This window comes from Strigops habroptila, chromosome 11 (assembly GCF_004027225.2).
Source record: "Strigops habroptila isolate Jane chromosome 11, bStrHab1.2.pri, whole genome shotgun sequence".
Lineage (NCBI taxonomy): Eukaryota > Metazoa > Chordata > Aves > Psittaciformes > Psittacidae > Strigops > Strigops habroptila.
Genome location: NC_046360.1, coordinates 11,383,986 through 11,404,289, shown reverse-complemented (window position 1 = coordinate 11,404,289; position 20,304 = coordinate 11,383,986). Strand labels below are relative to the sequence as shown.

The 20,304-nt window shown below is 47.1% G+C and overlaps 3 protein-coding genes and 1 long non-coding RNA gene across 7 annotated transcripts; 2 read left to right on the top strand and 2 right to left on the bottom strand.

Moving 5' to 3' along the window:
• Positions 1-336: 336 nt before the first annotated feature.
• Positions 337-4,963, bottom strand: LOC115614444. Its single transcript, XR_003993725.1, has 2 exons — positions 4,585-4,963; positions 337-1,407 (listed from the first exon to the last, which is right to left on the bottom strand). It is a non-coding gene; the product is annotated as an uncharacterized LOC115614444 (long non-coding RNA).
• A 292-nt stretch (positions 4,964-5,255) lies between these two features.
• Positions 5,256-7,450, top strand: LOC115614442 (dynein light chain 1, cytoplasmic). 2 transcript variants are annotated; one of them, XM_030501349.1, is made up of 3 exons: positions 5,256-5,358; positions 5,693-5,835; positions 7,057-7,450. In XM_030501349.1, exons 2-3 carry the CDS (start codon positions 5,704-5,706, stop codon positions 7,192-7,194), a joined length of 270 nt encoding a protein of 89 aa, XP_030357209.1. In that variant the 5' UTR covers positions 5,256-5,358; positions 5,693-5,703; the 3' UTR covers positions 7,195-7,450. The 2 variants fall into 2 exon arrangements, with proteins under 2 accessions (XP_030357209.1, XP_030357210.1); XM_030501350.1 differs by having other exon boundaries at positions 5,266-5,358; positions 5,698-5,835.
• A 595-nt stretch (positions 7,451-8,045) lies between these two features.
• COQ5 (coenzyme Q5, methyltransferase) lies at positions 8,046-15,405 on the bottom strand. Of its 2 annotated transcripts, none has more exons than XM_030501343.1 (7): positions 15,315-15,405; positions 13,491-13,640; positions 12,837-13,061; positions 11,418-11,524; positions 9,095-9,183; positions 8,783-8,894; positions 8,046-8,665 (listed from the first exon to the last, which is right to left on the bottom strand). In XM_030501343.1, the coding sequence occupies exons 1-7, from the start codon at positions 15,388-15,390 to the stop codon at positions 8,564-8,566; spliced, it is 861 nt and encodes a 286-aa protein (XP_030357203.1). In that variant the 5' UTR covers positions 15,391-15,405; the 3' UTR covers positions 8,046-8,563. The 2 variants fall into 2 exon arrangements, with proteins under 2 accessions (XP_030357203.1, XP_030357202.1); XM_030501342.1 differs by lacking the exon at positions 15,315-15,405 and adding an exon at positions 14,045-15,239.
• A 100-nt stretch (positions 15,406-15,505) lies between these two features.
• Positions 15,506-18,708, top strand: LOC115614441 (dynein light chain 1, cytoplasmic-like). 2 transcript variants are annotated; one of them, XM_030501348.1, is made up of 3 exons: positions 15,506-15,649; positions 16,161-16,298; positions 18,097-18,708. In XM_030501348.1, the coding sequence occupies exons 2-3, from the start codon at positions 16,167-16,169 to the stop codon at positions 18,232-18,234; spliced, it is 270 nt and encodes an 89-aa protein (XP_030357208.1). In that variant the 5' UTR covers positions 15,506-15,649; positions 16,161-16,166; the 3' UTR covers positions 18,235-18,708. The 2 variants fall into 2 exon arrangements, with proteins under 2 accessions (XP_030357208.1, XP_030357207.1); XM_030501347.2 differs by having other exon boundaries at positions 15,507-15,649; positions 16,156-16,298.
• Positions 18,709-20,304: the final 1,596 nt, after the last annotated feature.

Genomic DNA, 20,304 nt, shown 5'->3' with positions numbered 1-20,304 from the left:
TAGAGATACCTTGGTACTCTTCACTGTTACAGGCGGACTCTGCTAACAGGAAGCTAGCAACAGCTTTATTAGAAGCAGTGTGATGAGCAGATACTGCTCTGGAAACAGCTTCACCTTTAATCTGTTTCCAGCTCTACTCTACAAACTCACGCAAGCATCACCTCAGCATCATTACATTTTACTAGCTGTAATTTGCTTGTAAGGGTGCTGAACTTTTACTTTAGATCTCAGAGTTGCAGAAACCACTCCCCAGACTGTTATGTTAATACTCTAGAAGTAAAATATCTTTGAGCAGGGAGCTCTAGATGCTTTTCCTGCTGCTCAGTTTTGGTTTTGGCTTGGAAAGTTTCCATCTTGAGGGGACAAATAGAGTGAATTAGTGCCCGGATATTTCTTTTTATTTGCAAGATAGTGCTGAAAAGTAACTGTTTTCAGCCTGTTAGCCTTGAGTAGCAGTTATGTATCAATACCTCAAATTCTGTAACAAGATTGCTGGGGCAAACACCTCAGCCATCGGCTCCCAGATGGGATGTTCGTCACAGAAAGCCCAGCCACAGCAAAGAAATGGTAGCAAAGAAATGGTAGCAAAGAAGTAGCACAGCTCCAAGAACAAAACAAGCCTCCCTGATTCTGCCTTTCTGGCTTAGGCCAGGAGACTATCACGGGAAGAGGTGCTGTGCTGGGCAAACGGGGAAGACTGCTCCAGCAAACAACATACGTTGTCATCGTCTTATCCTGGCAGACAATGCTGAGGCTTCCTCACAGCACCTCCAACAGTCAGAGGCAAGACAAGCCAAGGCTCACTAAGAGAAACTAAGACTTGCTGAAAGAAGAATACCAGAGCAAACGAACCGAACAGTCCAGACCATTTACTTTCAGGCCACAAGGAATACAGTAAAGAGCTGAAAACCAAACTTTTATTCTTGGATGGTGCCCTGTCCACGTACAGATTTAAGATTCCATAATTATTTATTCCAGTTGTAACTCCATGCAGTAGAATAGATCATGGCATGCTAAGCCAAAGTGGAATTTTCTTCAGAAGTGCTAGAAAAGACCCCTGGTGTTACTGTAATAGAATACCAGCTGTGAGTCTGCTCTTATGGCTCTTGAGAGCCTGACAGAAGGAAAGTAGGCTCCTCCATGCCTATGCAGGCACATGCTTTCCCCGAAGGCAGAAACTCACCTCGTGAGATCATAACTTGGTGTCATCCAGCTTCCACAGTGCATGTTCTGTATCTTTTTGCAGAGAAAAGTCATTAGTCCCATTCAGTCTTTCTGTATAGCTGCATAATAAACACCACGAGCTTGGTGCATGTGTCCCTTCAGGTCCTGCCAGCTGTCTGATAGAGGAAGTCCTGTGCATGGCCATAATGACTATTTCTCCTATGAACTGCATCTTCCACGTCCCTGCATACAACAGGTAATATAAATTAGAGATTAATGATGTTTTCTTAACATCTCAAGCATATTAGAAGTATCATAATTTGAAAAACACTCACAAAAAAGTAGTAAGGAGTTGGAACAGTACTAGTGCTAAGTTCAGCCATTAGTGGCTTGCTCTCAACACCATGTGTACAGACTGCTTTGACAATGGCCTCTCGGGCCGTTCATTATGTGCCATGCGTTAAATGGAAAGCCTATGCTGAGTGAAAAGCACTACAGCTAGCTTTGCTGGTGTAAGGAATCACAGCTACTGAGCACGAGCCATTTCACTCACTGCTCTCAAAAGCTGCATGTTTGGTAAACTTTTCATGTTTCTCTGGCAAGAAATGAGAACAAATACTTGTCCTACTCTTATTTGTGCAATTACTTCATTATTTGTTTAAGCTTCCATAATACACACGCACATATATATGCATAAAACATGTAATTATGATGATACTTGAATTCTTTTAAGAGTGTTGAATTAAAGTCTCTATTTAACCCCACTAATCCAATTCTTTGCAAAGGTATAACACTATGTTAGTGCTTTAGTCTCAGGCTTTTCAAGATTCAGACCCTGCAAATGATGAAGTTTTATAAATGTACAAGCTCAGCCAAAAAGTCATTTATGACTTTTGTAAATCATGACAAGGAAAGACCTCAAGTCACACCATACAGCAAGCGTGTTAGCAGAGAATTCCCAGCTTGAGAAATCCCTACTTGTTCTATCTGTTTTGACCTCCTCCTCTAACTGTCAAAGAGAATGGGGTCAATGTTTCTTACACAGAAAAAGGAAAAGGAATTTGAGAGTCAACTGCATGGCTGCAGGAGCTTCCAACGCAATATATATAACTATGTTAAAGCAACAACCAAACCAACCATTTGGACAAAGATGATCCCACATTCCCAGTGCAGCACAGGCTGAGCTTAAAACTGCCAGTTCACTGCTGCTCCCTTACCCACTTACTCCAGTGAGAGAACAAACTGCCTGATGCCTGTTCCCTGCAGCCCAAACTGCACGTAAAGTGGAAAACATGCATTTCCTTAATGAGGGGGTTTGTGGCAGCTTCACCACTAATACGGGAATTACAGCCCTGATAGAGATACCTACAACCACCACAGCAGGAACCCTCACAGAGGCCAGATGAGCTGCCTGTGGGGCAGAATGTGTTAGTGCCTCAGCCTGCCCCCGGCGTGCCTGCTGTGGTGGGTGCTGTGCCCCACAGCATGGCACAAAGCCCCACTGGGCCCCAGCTGCACTGTGAGGTGGGGACGAGACGCCCTTTGTGGTGCTGGTTCATCTGCTTTCACCGCAGGGCCTCAATGAGCAAGTGGGTCTGGATCTGGGTCAGATCTTCACAGTATTGTGCCACAGTGCAATTTATAAACCCTGGCAAGTGAATAAATATAGTTAAGGACTTGTGTAATAAAATCACTACCTGTAAATTTCTGGTAACTGCAGTGGGGCAAACATAATGTGTATTTGTGCAATAACTCATCTTTTACAGTGGTCCATAGGTACAGCAAAAAGAAGGAAAAAAAAAATCAGTTTGGTTAAAAAATAAAAGGAGGCCAAATTCTGAGATGATGTAAATGTGTCTTGTTTCCCTGGAGACCATGGAGATAACTTGGCTTATACCTGCTAAGGTTTTTCCACTACTATGAAGATCAGTAACACGTAAAATTGGATTAGAAGCCCTAGCATAGGTATTCCAGGTTTACTAAGAAAATTTCAAGGTGATTTCTTCAGCTTTATGGAAAAAAAAAAAGAAAATGGAAGTTGGTTTATCGCTAATAATTATTTTATCTTCTGATAGTAACTAGGAGCCACAAGAAAAATCTCTATTAGATACAATAATACAGTATGTGACACAGCAAAAAAAGGCCTCAACTGAAAAGTGCTGACAGTCTAACCTCCATCTGCAAGAGGAATCTCATGATATGCCTTATCCATTACCCAGTTCTCTTTGGTACCTCCTCTACTCCATCTACCATCTCCTGTGTATGTTTGTTCTGCCTTCTCCTGCAGCTCTGTCCTGCTGGAAACTATACTTTGGTATCCCTGATCAACAAGGAAGGCTCTAAGGTTTCTCTTTAATGTTTCTCATTTACAACATGTCTCTCACCCACACTGACATTTCCTGCAGTCGTCATCACATCTGTTCCTTCAGCCAACCATTTCTTAATAAATGTGTGGAAATTTGCCTGCAGTTACCAAACATAACCACCTCCTCTGAGATTCATGGGTGGTTCTGACGTTCATTGTAAGCACCGAGAAGATTGTTAAATGGTTCAGTTCTGTCAGCACAAACCAACCTAGTACTCAAAGAACCATTACGGATACTAAACACAGCTTTGTAAAGAAATTGCTTGCTGTAGTCCTGAGACTATTCAAAGCTTCTTCAAGTTGCCAGCACACAAGGTCACTTACGCTTTTTTACCTACTGCACTAAACCAAATAAGTTCCCTTAATTTCATAACTTTCAGAGCAGTCCTTAGCACACCCTCCTGATGGCAAAGACAGAAAGCAAAGCTGGGAATTGCATCTCTTCTAGCTGGAACGCTAAATCCTGGGAGCTAAAGTCAGAAATTCTTTCTGAGATACTCTAGAGTGACAAAAGTATTACATTATCCAGTTTCAATATTTCGGGGACAGTATATTCTGAGGTTGCCTCAGAGCTTCCAAAAGCAAAAGCTTGTTTGCAATTATTCTGCTTTTGCTATGAAAGAACACTGAGCAGGTACTTATAATATAATAACATGAAAAATATTTGCATTTCAAGTGAGATAGACGACTGCTCTTGAGGTTTTATTTCTATAAGCAAATGGCAGCCCCACCAACCAGTGTTTGACAAACCTAAGTCATCCTGTGCTGTTTGTTATCGAAACGGTTCAGAGACCTGTTATTAACAGAGCACCAGCTATGGAAGACTCAACAGCAATTTTCTAGCTGCTGACAAGAGCAGAAGCAGAAAGTGCCCCAGGGAGAGTGAAACCTAACAAAACAGAGCACTGGGGATCTCCCAAAGCATTTTGCTTAATTTGAAACAAACAGACGAAAAAACCCAAAAAACCCACACACATCTTCCCTCCCTACCTACCCCCTTCCGAAAAAATAAAGAAAAGACAAGAGCTGCAGATAGTGAGGTCTGCAGAAGATACCTTGAATGAGACTTAAGGAGCCTGATGGATTCAGTTCACTAAAGGAACAAAGTCTGGAGCTGGCTTGATCACAGTAAACATGGGTGAAAGATTTCTCTCAGAAGTCACTGAGTCTGAAAGGCAAAGACAGATTGAAAACATGTGAATAGGAAAGATGATCAAGAGCCATTTATAAGCTATGGAACTCCTTCCTCTGACATGGGTGGGCTTCCCCCTCAGAAAGGGCAGTTACTGGAGGAGCTCTCCCAGTTCAAAGAGAAGCAAGGGGCTGTTGCAAAGCTCACTGGGTTAAATCCGGTGTCTCTATGATCCGGATTGGAGCACGGCCTCGGGGAACCAGGAATCAGCTATGGAAAGGTGCTTTACATGGGTATTGTCACACGCACAGGCAGCGGTGCCGTGAGGAACGCTGGCCTGGCGAACGGCGGGGCAGCCATGACCGGATCCTTCCGCGCGCAGCCAAACTCGGCGTTACCGACCCCCGGCGCGCCCGGTACCGGCACCGGCACCGCACCACGCGGCCGCCCGTCGCTATGGGAACGGACGCAGCGCGCGAGGCATGCCGGGCTGAAAGAAAAAGCGAGAGTAAAACCCGACCAGAGCGCCGGGCAGTAGCCAATGGGAGCATGGGGGGGCGTGAGTGGTGACCAATGGCTGGTGGCCGCTGCGGAGGAGGCGGGGCCGGGGGCGCTCGGAGGCGGGGCGGTGCTTACCGACCACATCGCAGCGTCGATCTGCTCCGATCCCGACCGGACCCGCGGCGCCCGCCGAACGGTGAGGGGAGAACGGGGCGCTGGGTGCTGGCGACTCCGAGAGGCACCGGAACTAGCGCGGGCGGCAGGGTTTGAAACCGCTCCGGCGGCGCCTGTGGGGCTCCCGGCTGCAGAGCGGGTGCTCCAAGGGAGCGGCTTTAAACTCCCGTTCCTCTGGCCCTGAGTACGGGCTGCGCCGGTGCCACAGCCGGCAGAAATGCTGCACAGCCACGGCTGTGGGCGCAGCGCGGGCTCCGAAACCTCTCTGGGAACAGTGATAGCTGTGTGGCAGCTTGGCGGGTGATCCTGGCAGGTAGCAGCCCCTGTGACTCTGAATTCTCCTCTTCTTTGCTCAGTATAGGCAATCATGAGTGATCGAAAGGCTGTGATCAAGAATGCGGACATGTCAGAAGAGATGCAGCAAGACTCTGTGGAGTGTGCTACACAGGCACTGGAGAAGTACAACATCGAGAAGGACATTGCTGCTCACATAAAGAAGGTAGATGTTTGCTTGTAATGTCCTCATGAAAGATCAAGCAGGCAGAATGCTGCTAGGCAAGTAGCTCGAGAGAAACAAGTTCTCGAGACACTAGATAATCAAGTTGGACTTTCTCTATAGGCTGCTGTCCTCGTGTTCCTTTCCCTACCCTTTACGTGGACTTTTCCAGGTTCTTCTGCTTTTCTCTCACAATACCTTCTACTTAAGCCTTTTCTTCCACTGTCCCATTGTCCTGGTGAACAGACAGTGGCCACTGACTGTCCCTCTGATGAGCTGGTACAAAACACAAGGGCTCTGTGGAGCCCATTTGACAAGTGGGGGTTTGTTGACCTTGTAATAAGTGGTTTTGCTTTTTTTTTTCTCCACACCACATGTAAGACAAACTGTTCGTGCCAACGCAGAACAGATGGTTCATAGCTTACAGTTGTCAGATTTTTTCTCTGACTCCTACTGGGAGCCTGACTGAGCTGCAAGTAGTTGAAGGGTTGGGTTGAGCAGAACACAAACTCCTGCATGCTCTCACAAAAATCTCTTCAGGTGATGGTTGTTGGGTACTGCAATATATAACCATTGACTGTGTAGTTTTACTGAGAGTAGTCGCGTACACATGAATCATAGAATCACAGAATGTTTTAGGTTAGAAAGGATCTTAACATCATCTAGTTCCAACCCCCTGCCATGGGCAGGGACACCTCACCCTCGACCATATCACCCAAGGCTCTGTCCAACTCGAGCTTATTTGAAAGTCATAGCAGGCTCCAGGCTCCGGCATGCAGGAAGAACACAGGCTCAGGACGTGGTATCAAGGATGTGGTAAAGAATGTTCCATCTAAGAGCCCTTTCAACATCCTTGTTGAAAATAGCTAATGACCTCAAAATAATGGCTTAGTCTAAAGAACCAGAACAAGCAGTGAAGTTCTTAAAAGTTACTGTTTGAGATCATGGTGTGACTTTTGGGGAAAGTTACTTCCCCAGACATATGTTTCAAGCTTATTCCTGCTCAGCTCAGTAGCACCTTTTTTTTCTGGTCTGACTAAGCAGCAGATGAGTTACATGGTGACATATGATCCTTGCACTTAAGAGCATCTGCTACTCCTTAATTGCCTTCTTCCAAAAGCGACACTTGTTAACAAGTGACTTATCTTTGCAAAAATAGCCCTTGTTAGACAATATTAGTGCAATTCTCACTAAATGCTGACTTTCTAGTTCTCCTTTCTGTAGGAATTTGACAAGAAATACAATCCCACCTGGCACTGCATCGTGGGGAGGAACTTCGGCAGCTACGTGACTCACGAGACCAAGCACTTCATCTACTTCTACCTCGGCCAAGTGGCTATTCTTCTGTTCAAGTCTGGTTAGACCCATGGACTGTTACTGAAACTTGCACCTGGTTCCAGGACTGCACCAACTCCAAACAGCCTCCTACCTTCAGCCTTCCTGAGGAAACAGACCTTCAGGTCTTTTGTTGTATTGTTCATGGTCAGGGATTTTGCTGTAGCAGCTGTTTTTTTTCATTGTGGCTATAAAAATGGCAAAAATGTCTTCCTTGTATTTATTTTCTTTCAAAAGATGGCTTCTTTGCTAATAAAACTGTTGGAACAAGTTTATCCTTTAAGACTCATCTCTGCCCTTCTGCCTTTTTAGTGCTTGTATTACTCTTTATTCCACTGTGAATGAAGGGGGAACATTCCTACCTTCATCCCACCTCCCACATCCACAGCGCCTGAAGCCTGAGCTCACCTCTGAGTAACAGAGAACAACAGAGGCAGTTTCTCTGAGAGAAAGAGACTTCTCCCCCAATTCCTGGTAAGAATGTTTTCAGTAGCTACCACCTCCACTGCAAATTCTGGAGTTTAGAGAGAGAGTGTTCTTTTCTGATTTCAAGTGAATTGGTGGGTTACAAGCAGGAGTCTCTTCCTCTCCTCCTTTTCAGGAGAAATATTCATATTAGTTCACTACATAGCTGTCACTTTAAATGTAAATTTACCTTCTCTAGACTTTTTTTTCACTCTATCCCTGTATCCTGCTACAGAAGCAAGTACACAGAAGGAAATGCATACTATTTTTACATAAAGATAATGCATCTAGCACTGACAAAGATTTCATATGGAGCTGAAAACATCTCATCCTGGAATGGTTTTGTTGTCATTCTCCTCCAGAGAAAAATCCCATTCTTAGAAAGGAAATCTTACAAAGGCTAAAATACTGACTTAAGTGAAAAAAGTTAATGCAGAGCTGGTTTTATTTCACAGGTCTTCCCTTTGCCCTTGAAAAGGGTAAAGGAATCGGGGGAAAATCCTTTAAAGTCCACATGACAAAGATAATAACCACTTAATAAAAATCTAATAAATTCAAGTCACTTCTCACTGGTGCAATATCCTTCTTGAACCACAGTAAAAAAAGAAGGCATCTTATTTGAAGACTGGTTAGTCTGTTTCTGTACCCACACCACTGGTAACTGAAGTGGCTTCATTTTGTCAGCATTGCTCAGCTTTGGCCATGTCTGTTACGTTGCACTTGAAGGGAAATGCAAGTGTAAGAAACTCCCCAGGTGTCACTCCATCAGCCCGCAGACCTCTGGGGGGAAGTGCTGATGCTCTTCAGGATCTGACAGCTGAACAAGTATCTGCTGCACGAGTTCTTAAAACTCCTCTTCAATCTTGATAAAGTTCCATGCCTTTCACATTCGCCAGGAAAATTACACTTCCTGGTTTGCTACACAGTAGACTCACAGTTTGAAACCTGAATGAATGGCAACAATGCCCGAGTTCAAATTCTGATAATCCACTTTAAAAAAGCCTGCATCTTCTATCATTGCCTTCAACTCCTCCTGAAAAATAACAGTTCCAGAATTATAACGACCTGAAGGCCTAGAGGCCAGCTGCCTGCAAGGTTATGTTGTGACCGTGTTTTGTGTGTTAGTGAATTCAGAGAAATACTGTCTTACCTGAGGGGGGAAACGTCGGATGCTCTCCACAAGATACTGGTAGGACTTCCAGTCACCAGCAATTACCTCACCCAGAACAGGGATAACCTGGAAACTGTACAGATCATAGAGCCTGCACAGAGAGACAGCAAATACAGATTAATAAAAACAAGCTTAAAATCTCCCCTCTCCAACACAAGTTGATCTCTGTACCACTGTGCTATGGAGTCTGTATATGATTTTAACAGTGCACAGTGTGGTGGCCTCAAAGTGTCTCCATCACTTATTCTGGTTGAGTATGTGACATGGCATAAAGTGTCACCATGTTCCTACCTGGAAATGATAGGATTGCTCACATGACTAAATTCAAGGCAGAGGAATCTTCCTCCTGGTTTCAGCACACGATAGGCCTCCTGAAGTGCCTGAGACAAAGCAGACACGGTGAGTTAGTTTCTGTAGAACAGCTCCTGCCTATTCTCATGTGATGTGATGGCAATTTGGTGGTGAACTGAGAGGAGTAAAGAGAATCCTGACTGGCAATCTCCAATATTTACTTGTAGAGAAGCATCCCAAGACAAGTACAAAACCAAACAACAGAACCAAACCACAAATACTCTTGTTGCTACATAAACAGATTTACATCAGACTTTGTATCGAAACTATGATGTCAGGTTGGCAATTTTTCTTCCTTTTTCCCCTCCTCTCAGTTGATGAATGTTTGCCAGCAGAGCTCTTCTAATTACAGACCAAACCCAAAAGGGAGAAGGTGACTCAGCTACAAGAAGCTGAAAACGAGAAGAGAGCACGATAGATGGTTTTTTCTTTTTAAATAAAAGATTTTACTCAACTGTGAGGCACACCCAAAGGATCAAAGAAGAAATTATACCGGGTTTTGGATGAACAAACAATGTGTGAGAGCAGGGAGGAAGGAGAGAAAAGAAGAATATCTTTGGCTACTTTGAAAATTGCATTCTAAATCCAAAATAACACCCCTATGAAGAACAAAGACAAACTCTGTTTAAAGCTGTATGTTTTTTCATATGAGAGCACAACACAGTTGTATTCAAGAACCTTTGCAGGTTGTACACCTGCTTGCCTTCAACTGTCAGGTTCCTAAGGGATAAAATATAAACAGTACACATGTGACAGGAGCTCTGCAAAATAATTGGAGGCTTGGATGTCTTTTGTACCTGGTTTCCAGGGAACTATGCTACCAGCCTGCTGTATCCATGAAGGCTGTCATGGTTTAAGCCCAGCCAGTAACTCAGAACCACGCAGCCGCTCACCCACTCCCCTCTTTCTTCCTTCCCCCGCTCCGGGAGGGATGGGGAGGAGAATCGAAAGAATGTAACTCCCACGGGTTGAGATAAGAACAGTCCAGTAACTAAGGTATAATACAAACCCACTACTGCTACCACCAATAATAATAATGATAAGGGAAACAACAAGGGGAGAGAATACTATTGCTCACCACCCGCTGACTGATACCCAGCCCGACCCGAGCAGCGATCTGGGCCTTCCAGGTAACTCCCCCCAGTTTCTTTACTGGGCATGACGTGCTGTGGGATGGAATACCCCTTTGGCCAGTTTGGGTCAGGTGTCCTGTCTCTGCTTCCTCCCGGCTTCCCGTGCCCCTCCTCACTGGCAGAGCATGAGACTGAAAAGCCCTTGATCGGAGCAAGCACTACTTAGCAATGACTAAAACCATCGGTGTGTTATCAGTGTTGCTCTCAGGCTAAAGTTGAAAACATGGCACTGCACCAGCTACTAAGAAGGAGAAAAATGACTGCTACAGCTACACCCAGGACAAAGGCAAAGGGCCTGTGCTTCAGAAGGGTGCAGACACAGCATCGTGAAAAGCTACCCACATTAAAGGAAGTTCAAAGGCATACAGTTCAAGGTGGTTTGGATTCAAACACTACACCTTCTACAGAAGGAACACTGACAAGGTTGTAACATGCTCCTCCAAAACACAGACAAGTCCAGATAGACAGGTGATCTAACCTATCTTCTTCCCAACACAGCTAGTCATTCTTGAAGGACAGATATTGTTTAGAACAAAGAGTATTACTTACCCTAAGTAAACTCATACTCATTCTTCATGGGAAACTCTACTATCAGCCAGTGTAAAGACACTAAGCAGAAATGGGCTGAACAGGTTAGTCAATGGCAGTGGTGGCAGCAGCCAACTGCTTCCCGCTCTCTGCTCTGGAAGTTCTGCTGGGAAACAGAACAGGGCAGGAAGCATTGGACCCACTGTGGGTGGGATATAGATCAGGTGTTCTGGAACCTTTCAGACATGCAGGCTGACTGCACTCGGCATCTGTAGATCCAGTCACATCATAGGTCAGGAGAAGGTGAGGAATGAGTGTAGCATTCAGCCCTTTTTGCCTTAGGACAAGACTGTGTGGCTTGCCAAGCTGGAAGGATTGGGTGCAACTGGTGTAAATTTAACTTTTTATGACAAAGGTGGGGCATTTAACTGCATTCTCCATTTGTACGAGTTGCACACTACATGCCACTTATTTTAAATGTTTCAGAACTAGACAACAGTGTTTCTTCATCCAAAGGAGTTCCTCCTTTACTTCTTCTGCTAGAATAAAAAACTCAGATGAATCATAAGGACCCCATGTCACAATACACTATAGCAACTTACCAAATCCATACGAGTTACATTTCGGATTCCAAAGGCAATTGTGTAAACATCAAACTTATCATCATCAAAGGGCAACTCTTCAGCATTCCCAAGTACCCAGGATAAGCCTGTAGTAAAAGCCAAGGACACAGAATTGAACTCAGACTGCTCCAGAAAGACCAGAACTTACCTATTCCAGATTACTAAAAAAAGTGATATTTAAAGCTAATGCTTCAATATTACATTTTTGTTGGTGGAAAGACACCTTGGTCTATACTCACAAAACTTTCAAAGCCCTGTACTCTATAGCTGTCTTTCAAGCCAAAGTACTTAATTTTGCAGATCAGCCAAAACATTTTTCTGTATATACACACACATTGTGCTCACAGTGCCTTAGTCTGCCAAAAAGATTTCACCCGAATCTTGCATTGTAGTGGAAAGCAACCCACTTTGCAGACACTGGCTGCCATTTGTTTGTCACAAAGGTGCAAAAAGAGAATCTCTGCTCAAACAATAATTAATGTCTTGCCATGCAACAAGGGCCAACACTCTAAAAACATTTTGCTAGAAAGTTTCCCTAGACAGAAGCACATGAAAAGCCACACTCCCTCCACCAGCGCTATCAGCATATGACCCTGTTGCAGCTGTGCTGCTTCCCAATCCCCAATGAATCAAGGCCATGTCTATCTGTGCATGTCCAGGTTATTGGTACCAAAAATAAGACTGTTCAGTTTATAATTAATAGTTCTTAAAGTCATTGGTTTTGGTGACTCAAATGCAAAACAAAACAAAACAATCAGAAAAAAACCCAAAACAAAACAGAAGTTTTCTGCAGCAGAGGTCAGCAGTTTCAAAGGGCAGGATGCCAGAAAGCCACATGGAGGAGAGCAAAACACAACAGAAAAAACACAGTTGTTGCCCGGAGACACACAAATTTCATTTCAAGTTCAGTTTGTCTGAGTGCTATTAGCATTTGCTCTAACTGTAGAAGGTTTTACAGGTTTACAATATCCCTTAGTTCTTGCATTTTTATTTGCTGTCTTCATTCTTAAAATACCCATTATAAGATCGTTAGTGTAATCATTCTAGGACTGAGCTCTTTTGCATTACCTGCCTTAGTAAAATCAGATTTGTTAGCACAGATATAAAAAGCAGGTCTGGATGCTTTAACCAATTTTGAATAGCTGGGTATCAGACCTCATGGCCACTTCCATACAGGTATTTTTGAAAGTTCAAGTATTATTCAAGAGGATCACTGTACGTCTGAACAATGTACTACATACATGCTCACTGAAGAGTATTTCAATGTTGGCAAATACACAAGCACAGGTACAGTATGCACCATGGCCACACAATGCATATTGTGATCCTGAACTGGTGATTACCTGATGGCCACCAGGCATCAAGCACGCTGCTGACATGGTACAATGCATGACTCACCTTCAGAGTAGCCAAGATACTGTGCTTTCTGCTTCCCAACTTTTAACATTTCTTTGTTAATGTCACAGACCACCACTTGGGAATCCCCTAGTGGCTTAAATTGCTCTTCCTGGTAACTCTCAGAAATTTCCTGCCACGATAAATTCTGATGTTGCCTCAGCTTCCGCTGGAGCTGCCGTTCCCGTGCAGAGCGAATGTAATTAATAAAGCGAAAGGCAATGTCACCTGCAATTGTTTGAATAGAAAGAAACATGTTTGGGAATGTTTTCTGACTCCAGGAAATCAGAACATAAGGCTCTGAACATCAAACTGAGTTCATTTTCATTTATATATGTGTATAAATAAAAGTAAAACCTACACACAGTACAGAGAGACAGTGTGTGTGTATATATAGATAAAGAGAACATATTAAAAGCAAAGAGTCCATGACTTCCTACAAACATAAACAGTTTTCCATAACACATCATGGCAGGGCTGTAACACTTTCAGAGCCTTGGAGCAAGATATTACAAACCACAAAGAAGTTAGCTCTCAACCTTTCTCTGAAAATCAAGTAGATGCTTCACTAGTTTTAAAGACACAGAACCAAGGGAAAAAAAAATAAATTCAAAACCAGCATGGCATTGTCATGTGGAACTCACCAAAATTATTTACCTGTTCCTCCAGCAACATCAAGAAGAAGTGTTCCTGGGCAAGGGTTCATTTTATGCACAAGGATGTCCTTCCACACTCGATGAATCCCTAGAGTCATTGAATCATTCATTACATCGTATTTCTTGGCCACACTTTCAAAGACCTGGTTAACTGCAAAGAAAAAAGAGAAGAATGAGATGTAATTTATTTAAAAATGCTCATCTAGAGGCAAAATTAATCCTTTATTGCCTCGTGGAGGTCTGTCAACATATGGAACTGAAAAACACCACCTGAAAACTTACAAAAAACACAATTGAAATATACTGAGCCTGTTGCCTGACACACGCCTTTGGAGAAATGCAGTCTCCTCCCGTAACCTCTCCGGAACTGAGGGGAGGAATGAAGCTTGGCGTAACGCTGCTACTATGCACCGCGGCTCCCGGTAACGTCTCAAACCAACTGCTCCAGCACCCTTTATCCCCACAGCCCGTACGCGCCGGCTGCCGGGAGCCCCGTCAGGTTCCCGCCCGGCAGAGCTCGCCCTCCCCTGCAGCGGACCCCGCCGCCGCGCTCACTTTTCTCCCTCCTCTCCTCCTCCGTCACGCTCTGGAAGCCGAAGTGCGTCTGTGTCCCCGCAGCGAGGCCCCGCACGGAGCCGCAGAGCGCCCGCAGAGCCCCGCCGCGGCGGGCGAGCACGGCCTGGCACGGGCACAGCGCCGCCGCCGCCATCTTGCAAGGGCACGACCCGCGCAACTCCCTCAGCGGCAGCTCAGCCGCGGGACCGCCGGGGGGCGCGGCCGGACCGGCGGGCGGGCTCCGTGCCCGGCCCCAGGAACGCGGAGCGGCGGTGTTCCGCGCCCGCACCGGCTGTTTGTACCGAGGCTGTGCCGGCCCCAGCGGGAGCTGGGGATTCTCCACAGCTCTGAGGGAACGCGAGGTCCGGCCCCAAACACCCCGGTGCTACCAACTGGTTGTGTGCTGGTGCAACGTACCTGACAGGGTTAAAAAACAAGCCTAACACAAAAAACCCCAAACCTAAGACACTCCACACAGCGTATTTGGGTAATTTTGCAAGTATTTTTGCCCTAATCTCTTTAGATTTTTAGTTCTGCAGTTTCCTGGCTAAAGTAAAACCTCATCGGGAGGAGGTGGGAGGGTTGGTCTGTGCGTTCCCATGAGGGGAGCAGTGAAAGGTTGCCTCTGATTCCTGTCAGGAACATTACTACAAATAAGGGACCTTTTCCGCCTTTTTTTCCCCTAAAAAGCTGCCCCGCTTATCACATTATTTGAATCAGCCAGAAATTGTGTCAGCTTTGTAGACACAAAGAAGTCCCATAACCCTTCCTCATAACAGGTTAAGAAACGAGACGTGAGCCTGCACTCCCCGAGGACGAACCACCTCCCCCGCCGCGATGTGGGGACAGCAGCGCCACCACCAGGTCCTAACACGGTTTTCTCATGTTTTTTATGCAGAATTGTGCAAAGCGTGACACTCTGATTTTGTTTTGCTCTATGTTCTTTGCCGTTAGATGCCTCTCAGAGCATCACACGTTTTTTTGGGCTGTTTTGTTTGGGTTTCTTTTGTCTGCCTCAGCTTTAGGGAGAGATGATCTTTGCCTATCAGAGAAGTGACCCGGAGAGCCTCTCTCACGTTGCACTCACAGACCGCTGTACAGCCGCCCGCAAGCAGCCACGTTCAGGCAGCCCAGCCGTGAGGACAAAGAGGGGGAGGCCGAGCACCGCCAGAGTACAGCCAGCCCAGGCACAGCCGTCAGCAGCGCGCTGCGGCCGCACCACGCCCCGCGCTCGCCCCAGGGGAGGCTGCGGAGCCGCCCCAGGCCTCACCCCCGCCCAGCGCAGGGCCCGGCCTCCATCCCCGCTGCCGCCCGTCGCTATGGGAACAGATGCAGGCGCAAAGCATGCCGGTCTGAAACAAACTGCTGCGGTAAAATGCTACGAGAGCACGGGATGCTGGCCAATGAGCGCTCGGGGGGGTGGTAGCGGTGACCAATGGCTGGCGCCCCGTACGGAGGGGGTGGGGCTAGGGGTGCTTAGAGGCGACGGCGTTGCGCGCGGGTCGGTTAAACCGAGGCGGCGGAGGAGCGAGCTGTGTGCTGGTGTTCTTCTGCGCCTTGCCTGCTCTCGTCAACTAGGGCTGGGCCCGCGGCAGCTGCCGAGCGGTGAGCAGAGCGGGACAGGGCCTGAATGCTGGGGTGGGGCAGCTCCGGAGAGGGGCCGGGTCCGACCCGAGCTCTGGGAAGGCTGACGCCGGGCAGCTGGTGCTCGGGCCCCCTGGTGCTCGGGCATTTCCTGAGGGGTTGCTTCTCCCCGGGAGCTCTAGGCTGGAGCATTTCTTGGAGCTGCGCCGGGCTCCGGCCCTTGGTAGGGAGCATTGGGCTCCCTTCGCCTTTCTCGGCAGGGCAAGACCGTCAGGGCTGGGCGCTGGAGTGGCTGCGCCCTCTCCCGGGGCCGCTGGCCGGCGCCGGGCGGCTGCCGGGCTGGAGAGGGCCTGCGGCGGGCTGGGCGCGCGGTGCGCTTTGAAACCGCTCCGGCGGCGTCTGTGGGGCTCCCGGCTGGAGAGCGGGTGCTCCAAGGGAGCACACAGTGATAGCTGTGTGGCAGCTTGGCGGGTGATCCTGGCAGGTAGCAGCCCCTGTGACTCTGAATTCTCCTCTTCTTTGCTCAGTATAGGCAATCATGAGTGATCGAAAGGCTGTGATCAAGAATGCGGACATGTCAGAAGAGATGCAGCAAGATGCTGTGGAGTGTGCTACACAGGCACTGGAGAAGTACAACATCGAGAAGGACATTGCTGCTCACATAAAGAAGGTAGATGTTTGCTTGTAATGGCTTCATGAAATATCTATGCACATGAAACATCAAGCAGGCAGAATGCTGCTAGGCAAGTAGCTCGAGAGAAACAAGTTCTCGAGACACTAGATAATCAAGTTGGACTTTCTCTGTAGGCTGCTGTCCTGGTGTTCCTTTCCCTACTCTTTACGTGGACTTTTCCAGGTTCTTCTGCTTTTCTCTCACAGGCCCTTCTACTTAAGCCTTTTCTTCCACTGTCCCATTGTCCTGGTGAACAGAGGGCAGCCACTGACTGTCCCTGTGACTGACGAGCTGGTACAAAACACAGGGGCTCTATTGAGTTCTCGTATGGTTTTCCTTTGAGAGTAAACCTGTTCTACATAGTTCTTGGTTTCAGTTTTATTGAACTTAATCTTAAGGATCTGTTCACAGTTCTGTCCAGCTGGGTCAAGAATTGCAGGGTGAAGTAGTTTTCTGTAAGTGCTGTAATCACACCTCTCCTTATGTAGTGACGTAAGCAAAAAAGGAGGAAAAAAACCCCACCACAAAAAATCCCTGGTGGCACTGTTTATCTGTTGTTTGCAATGTCTGTGTCATTCTTCATGTAGGATTAACAATACTGAACATGGGAAAGATCTAGTTGTGATTATTTCCTGCTTTGTCAACTCCAGAGAATGGAGAAACCGAAGAGTGTTGATAGAAGTTAAAATGATCTGAGCAGAATTGCTGTTTAAATGTTAAGGATTATTAGACTGCAGCTGTCTGGAGTTAACTGCTTAGCATTAGTTTATACATTTGCTGAAGGCTTAGGCTGCAAGCTGTGAATTTTCACCCAGGTATGTTGAACTTTGACCTTGTTCCGTGAAAAAGGGGCTCAAGAGCCAGTTTAAGCTGCATGATAAGGAAGCTACAAGTGCCATCAAAAACCACAACCTCAGAGATAACATGAAAAGTGTACGGCCCAGGGACCAGTGAAGAACAAGACCCCAGACGCTAATATTATTATTGGTCTGAACTGATATGTGAGGGGTGGGAAAAGCCAACTGTGAGGGTGTAATTGCCCAGGAATTCCTTTGTTTGGGGTCCCTCTCTGGAGGCACCCAACTTGAGTTGTTTCTGCTACTGTACCACTCAAATTATGTCATTGGACTTAAAGCCTGAGGCTCTGCTTCAGGATTTGTAGGGCAGACAAGCTTCTTGAACATAAAAAGTACTTCCAGTAAGCAGAATTATTTTTTTTTTTCACTAGAGAATACTGGTTTGTTATGCCTACAATTCAGAAAGGCATCTTTTCTCTTTTTCCCAGATGCAGGAAGTATCTGTGACAGTGGAAAGGAGAGAGTTTAGTCTAATATCTTTCAGGTATTCTTTGTAGCAACTACTGGGAATTTGCAAAGGATTTGATGTGAGTAAACCACGCGTTCTTAGATTTGTTGATAGTATCTGTGTTACAGAGCATGTGGCAGAGAATTTTCCACCACATGAACAATGAAGTCTAAATTATGGCTTAATCTCTATGGGTATAAACTATAGTGCTGAAGCTTTTACTCAAGGGCTCTAGTTTCAGATCCTGCTATGAATTGCAGGGAGAGGAAGACTACTTTCCCTGCACAGAAATAACGTTTTAAACTTACTGCTGCTCAGGTGGGAAGCGCTATGGCTCTTTTGTTTTTGTCTGACTAAGCAGCAGGTGAACAGTAAGATGTAAATAAGATAATCCTAGTGTTAAGAGCATCTGCTCTTCCTCTAATTGCCTTGCTCAGAGAGTGAATACCAGTTTAGAAGAGTTCTTAATTTCTAGTGATCTATTTTGCAGGAGTTTGACAAGAAATACAATCCCACCTGGCACTGCATCGTGGGGAGGAACTTTGGCAGCTACGTGACTCATGAGACCAAGCACTTCATCTACTTCTACCTCGGCCAAGTGGCTATTCTTCTGTTCAAGTCTGGTTAGACCCATGGACTGTTGCTGAAACTTGCATCCGGTTACAGGACTGTGCTTATTCCTCTGACTAGTTACTGCAGCCTTCCTGAGGACGCAGACCTTGATCTTCAAGGGCAAAGGCAGGGATTATGCTATAGCAGATGATGTTACATTGTGGATATAAAAAAGGAAAAATACCAAAAAAGTCTTCCATGTATTTTTATTTTTTTTCCCAAAGGCTGCTTCTTTGCTAGTAGAGCTGTTGGAGGAGTTTTGACTTGGAGAGTTTTCTAGCAGTCTACAGCATTGCCCAGTTACCCCTTGTGCTCTGTAAGTACAGACAGCATTTAGTTCTTCCTGTTAGAAACCTCTTCTTCCGAGGTGGTTTTTGGTGGTTTCCCCTCCTGTGTGGCTGGATGTGATGCCCCAAGGCCTGGGCGGTTTTTCCTGGTGCCTCAGAGAACTGCTTTGGAAAATAAAAGACTAGATCCACCTGGCCCCCAGGATGTTGTTTCTGGCTGCTGTGGGCAGGGTGGGTGGCTTGGCCTGGGCGTTGCTACCGGTCCCTCAGCCCCGTGCGGGGCTGACCGAAGAAGAGCGCTGCCTGAGGGGGGCGGCCCGAGCCCCTCCTGCCGCCCGGTCCCGGCTCGGGGCCGAGGGCTTGCAGGGGGCGGTGGCCGCGGGGGGGCGCTCTGCGTCCCGGGGCCTCCATCTCCCGTCGTGCTCCGCGGCAGCCGAGGACTACGAGTCCCGTCGTGCCCGCGGGCCCGCCCGGGGACGGCTCCATCCGGGTTCTGGCCGCTGCTGAGAGCGGCTCGTTGCCATTACGAGGATGGAGGGCTCGGCTTGCGGGACCTCCGCCATGGACGGGAGTCGCGGCTGCGGTGCGCTGGGTGGCGAAGGGCAGGAGCCGCGATCCACCTCGACCGGGCCTACTGCGGGGCAAACCGAGCCTGAAGGCGCTATGAGCTGGGCTCTGCTATGGGCCGGCCCGGCGGGGCGGGGCCGGGGACACTCTGAGAGGACCGCGGCATGACCGGGTCCGTTAAACCGTCGTCGGGGGGGGCTCCGGGCCCTTGGTGCGGGGCGCCGGCCTGCCTTCGCCTTCCTCGGCAAGGAAAGGCCATCGGGGCTGGGCGCTGGAGCGGCTGCGTCCTGTCCAAGGGCTGCCGGGCTGGGGGGTGCTACGCGGGCTTTGAAACCGCTCCAGCGGCGCCTGTGGGGCTCCCGGCTGCAGAGCGGGTGCTCCAAGGGAGCGGCTTTAAACTCCCGTTCCTGTAGCACTGAGCACGGGCTGCGCCGGTGCTACAGCCGGCAGAAATGCCGGCAGAAAACCTGTTACCAGTGATGATACGAGTGATGTGTACAGCTATTTGGCAGGTAGATACTGCCGCAGCTTTGAATGCTTTCTTTTGTTTATTACAGGTAACCACGGGTGGTCAGACAGCTGCGATAAGGGATACAGACATGTCAGAAGAGGTGAAGCAAGGTGCTGTGGAGTGTGCCATTCAGTATCTGTAGGAATGCAGTGCTGAGTGTAACATTGCAGCGCATATAATGACGATATGTGTTTGTTCCTAAAGCCCTCCTCCTGAACACTATGTGGACTTCAGAAATCAAGGAAAAATATTGGTGGGTAAATAGTTCTAGAATAGCGAGTTTTGCGGACACCAGATAATCCAGTCGGATTTCATCTGCAGACTGGTGTCTTTGTGTTCCTGTCAACCTTATATTCACTTTTCCAGTTCTTCTCTTTCACAATTCTTTCTATTTAACTCCTTTCCTCTGCTCCCCAAAGAGAGCATTTGGGTAGTAATGCTAATTTCCTGGTGGTGTCTCCTGCAGGAATTTGACAGGAAATACAGTCCTACCTGGCAACACACTGTGGGAAGGAACGTTCGCAACCGTGACACAACAGACCAGTCACCCCATCCCTTTCTGCTTGGGTCCTGTTACTGGTCTGCTCCTGAGGGTGCTCAGAGCCATGGACTGACTCTCAAACTCTCATGTTGTTAATCAGTTGTGTACTAACAGCACAAAGCCCGATGCCTTCAGCCTTCCCCAGGAAGCACATTCTGGCCTCCAAGGGCAATAGGACGG

Coding starts and splice junctions, on each gene's coding strand:
- COQ5 (XM_030501342.1), bottom strand. CDS start 14,198: ATGGCGGCGGCGGCGCTGTGCCCGTGCCAGGCCGTGCTCGCCCGCCGC. Junction 8,895..9,094: donor AGCAATCCTATCATTTCCAG/GTAGGAACATGG, acceptor CTCTCTGTGCAG/GCTCTATGATCTGTACAGTT. Junction 8,666..8,782: donor TCCGACGTTTCCCCCCTCAG/GTAAGACAGTAT, acceptor GTTATTTTTCAG/GAGGAGTTGAAGGCAATGAT.
- LOC115614442 (XM_030501349.1), top strand. CDS start 5,704: ATGAGTGATCGAAAGGCTGTGATCAAGAATGCGGACATGTCAGAAGAG. Junction 5,836..7,056: donor TTGCTGCTCACATAAAGAAG/GTAGATGTTTGC, acceptor TCCTTTCTGTAG/GAATTTGACAAGAAATACAA.
- LOC115614441 (XM_030501348.1), top strand. CDS start 16,167: ATGAGTGATCGAAAGGCTGTGATCAAGAATGCGGACATGTCAGAAGAG. Junction 16,299..18,096: donor TTGCTGCTCACATAAAGAAG/GTAGATGTTTGC, acceptor TCTATTTTGCAG/GAGTTTGACAAGAAATACAA.